Genomic DNA, 3,656 nt, shown 5'->3' with positions numbered 1-3,656 from the left:
CTAGGGGTTGGTTTTTTGGGATCTCTTTCTTGGGGTGATTGGTGTATTCTCTCCATTTCTATTTTGCCCTCTGTTTCTAGATTATCAGGGCAATTTTCCTGTAGTAATTCTTTGGAAATGATGTCAAAGCTCTTTTCCTGATCATTACTTTCAGGTATTCCAATAATTTTTAAATTATCTTTCCTAAGTATGTTTTCCATATCAGTTGTTTTTTCAATGAGATGTTTCACATTTTCTTCCAATTTTTCATTTTTTTGGTTTTGAAGTAATGAATCCTGGTTTCTCATAAATTCATCAATCTGAGTTCCATTCTTTCTCTGAAGTATTTGTTCTCCTCAGAGAGTTTTCTTATCTCTTTTTCCATCTGGACAATTTTTCTTTTTTTTATTTGAAAATATTGAATTTAATAGAAAATATCACATTATAAACAAATCCATTTATCTATCAGCTTAAAACAGAATTTTTTCTAATCTCATATTAGCTACAATTGAAATACAAGTAGAAAATATAGTATTCAAAAAGTTCTGTCAGAGGCACCTGAATCACTCGCAAAATTTCTTTTCCCCAATAAAGGAGTCAGTAGTAACTTTTCATAGGCACATAGGAGTGAGTGGAATGAGCAACAGTGAAGAGAGAAATAACACTGGGGTATATGACTAGTCACACCTAATGGAGAAAGATCCTAGGGAGTAGAGGACAGTCTACCAAGTCTATTGTCATATCTACCACAGTGCCCTATACATTGTCTATAGTGATTGAATATTACATGACCACAAAGTGAAAGGTTTAGCTTTGTAGTCACAAATATTAAGAGTGAAACATTCTTTTTGTTCTACTAAACCCAACTCTAAGAAGTGAAGGGTATGCTGGGAAAGAGAGAGAAGCAAGACTACCCATCCTACCTATACTTGTAATCCTGTTGAGGTCCAAAATGCCCACTCTCTCCAGGTCTACTTTTTCATGCTACCATTCTTTTTCTCTCTCCCTGTGCCTTGAGGGTACCTGTATTAGTCATTTTCCCTTATTTAGGTAGAAAATAAGTAAAACATACTTCAGAGAAAATCAAATTACAGTATAAAACACCCATTTCTGTAAGCTTCAACCCTTACTACTGAATACAGAATATTCATGTACACTCATTTTCATCAAAGGCAGATAAAACATTGGAGTGGACTGATCAATGAAATAAATTTTTTTCTCTAAAGACCTGTTCCCTCAAAGTCTATATGTCTTTGGGGGATTAGACATCTGGTTCCAAGGGCAAGTTAGTCACTATATGGTTTCTTTGAAGATTGACTTTTCTCAGTTTCTTTTATACTGTACAGTGGTTCCACTAGTTTGTTATGAACAAACATCAACCCTTTGAAATACTTAACAGTTTTCACTTTAAACTCCAGTTTAGCATCTTCATCACACATAAATACTGCATGGGGATGCTGCTGGAAGGCAGATATACAGTCCATATATGACTAATCCCTTCCTCAATGGCCTTGTGCAGTGCAAATGCCTTGTGGGCTCCCATAATTAGGACTACAACCTCTCTAGCATCCATGACTGTACCTACACCCACAGTCAGAGCCATCGTAGGGACTTTTGAGAGATCTCCATTGAAGAACCAGGAATTGGCTAGGATGGTATCCATGTCCAGAGTCTTCACTCGAGTTCTAGACACCAGACTCGAGCCAGGTTCGTTGAATGTGATGTGCCCATCAGGACCAATACCTCCAAGAAAAAGCTCAATCCCTCCAGCTTCCTTGATCTTCTTTTCAAAAGCATCACATTCTGCCTGCAGATCAGCTGCATTTCCATCAAGGATATGGGTGTTTGTAGGGCGAATGTCAATGTGCTTGAAGAAATTGTTCCACATGAAAGAATGGTAGTTCTCAGGATGATCACGTGGGAGGCCCACATACTCATCCATGTTAAATGTCTTCATATACTTGAAGGAGAGGTCCCCATTCTTATAATACTGGATCAGCTTCTTCTAGCACTCAAGAGGAGTACTCCCTGTAGGAAGTCCCAAAATGAAATACTTATTGGGTCCCGGACCAAACTGAATAATTTGATTTCTAATATATTTGGCAGCCCATTCACTAGCCTGAAGGTAATCTTCTAGAATGATGAGCTTCATCGTGCCCTCTGATCCTTGCTGCCCACTCCTGCACCACCCACTCCCACGCTGCCTGGGCCTCTGGGGCCAATTTTGCTTTATAAAGCATTCTTCTCCTCAATAACTTTTTGAACTGTTTTATCCATTTGACCTAAGCTGGTTTTTAGCATGCTATTTTCTTCAGCATGTTTTTGGATTTCCTTGACTAGGCTGCTGACTTCATTTTCATGTTTTTCCTGCATCTCTCTCATTTCTTTTCCCAGTTTTTCGTCCAACTCCCCCATTTGATTTTCAAAGTCTTTTTTGAGCTCTGTCATAGCCTGAGCCCAATTTCTGTTTTTCTTGGAGTCTTTAGATGCAGGAGCTTGTGCTTCCTCATCTTCAGACTGAGTATTTTGATCCTTCTTGGGCTCATATGCAAAATATTTCTCAATGGTATTCCTCTTATTTCACTGCTTGCTCATTTTCCCAGCCTGAGCCTGGTTTTGGGGTGTTTCCTGAGCTTTTGGGACACTCCCACAAGGGTCTCAGTGTGTGAGGCTCTGTCCTCCCTCCTGGTCTGTGAATGACCATATGCGACCCCTCTGCCACAGGGCTGAGGTGGAGGGGGCCCCAGCTGTTCTATGGGGGGTTTAGACTGTGATCAGGATCTGAATGTGTTTAGAGCCCCAGAGTCCTGTTCCAGGGGCAGGGCTAGGCAGTCTCTCTCTTCACTCCCCTCCCTAGGTTCAATGGGCTCATGCCCTGCGGGTTCCTGCTTACTGGCTCCCCCTGCTTCTATTCCTGAATCTGGGCTGCCTAAAGACCAAGTTACTTGCTGTGTGCCCTGAGGGCTGGGTTTCATGTCCTCACTCTGGCAGAGGTCCCCTGCTATTCCCCAATTTGTGCCTGGTGCTCCCTGGGGCATAGCTCAGGAGACTCCCCAGCTGCTGTGAGCCACAGCCCCCAGTGCCCTGGGGCTGCCTCCGGGAGGCTGAAGTTCTTTCGCTCTGGTGGGCCACCCCTCTGGCGGGCCACCCCTCCAACCCCGGGGAGCAGAGCCTTTCTGCTCTTTTCCAGGTTACCTTGAGTAGGAGAACTGCCTCACTGGGTCCCTCTGTGGGTTCTGTCTCTGGAAAGTTTATTTAGAGTCCTTAGTATCAAATTTTTATGAGAGAGCTTCTAAGAGATGTGGCTCTCTTGTCACCATCTTGGCTCCCCCCCCCCCCCACTCGGTTGTTTTTTTCAATGAGATATTTAACGTTTTTATTCTAGTTTTTTTATTCTTTTGATATTCTTTTATTATTTCTTGATTCCTTGCAAAATCATCAGCTTCCTTTAGTTCCATTCTACATTTGAAAGAGCTGTTTTCATCAAAAAGCTTTCTTATCTTTTTTTCCATCTGACCCATTCTGCTTCTTCTCTTCATTAATTTTTGGGACAGTGTTTTTTTTTCTATTTGACCTAACTTGGTTTTTAACATGTTTTCTTCAGCATTTTTGGGGGGATCTCCTTGACTGACTTGGTTTTCCTTTTTTTTTTACCTGTACCTCTCTCATTTCTCTTC

General features: G+C 41.5%; 1 protein-coding gene across 1 annotated transcript; it reads right to left on the bottom strand.

Annotated features, from left to right (window-relative positions):
- Positions 1-1,241: 1,241 nt before the first annotated feature.
- On the bottom strand, positions 1,242-2,131 carry GNPDA2 (glucosamine-6-phosphate deaminase 2). The gene is given in 3 exon segments (XM_074227475.1): positions 1,242-1,451; positions 1,454-1,907; positions 2,010-2,131. Coding segments are annotated over 3 exon segments (762 nt in total). The 3' UTR covers positions 1,242-1,265.
- Between the last annotated feature and the right edge of the window lie 1,525 nt (positions 2,132-3,656).

The sequence above is a fragment of the Macrotis lagotis genome, chromosome 3, assembly GCF_037893015.1.
Source record: "Macrotis lagotis isolate mMagLag1 chromosome 3, bilby.v1.9.chrom.fasta, whole genome shotgun sequence".
NCBI classification, from domain to species: Eukaryota; Metazoa; Chordata; class Mammalia; order Peramelemorphia; family Peramelidae; genus Macrotis; species Macrotis lagotis.
Note: the sequence above shows the minus strand (reverse complement) of the source record. Positions and strands in the feature narration are given on the sequence as shown.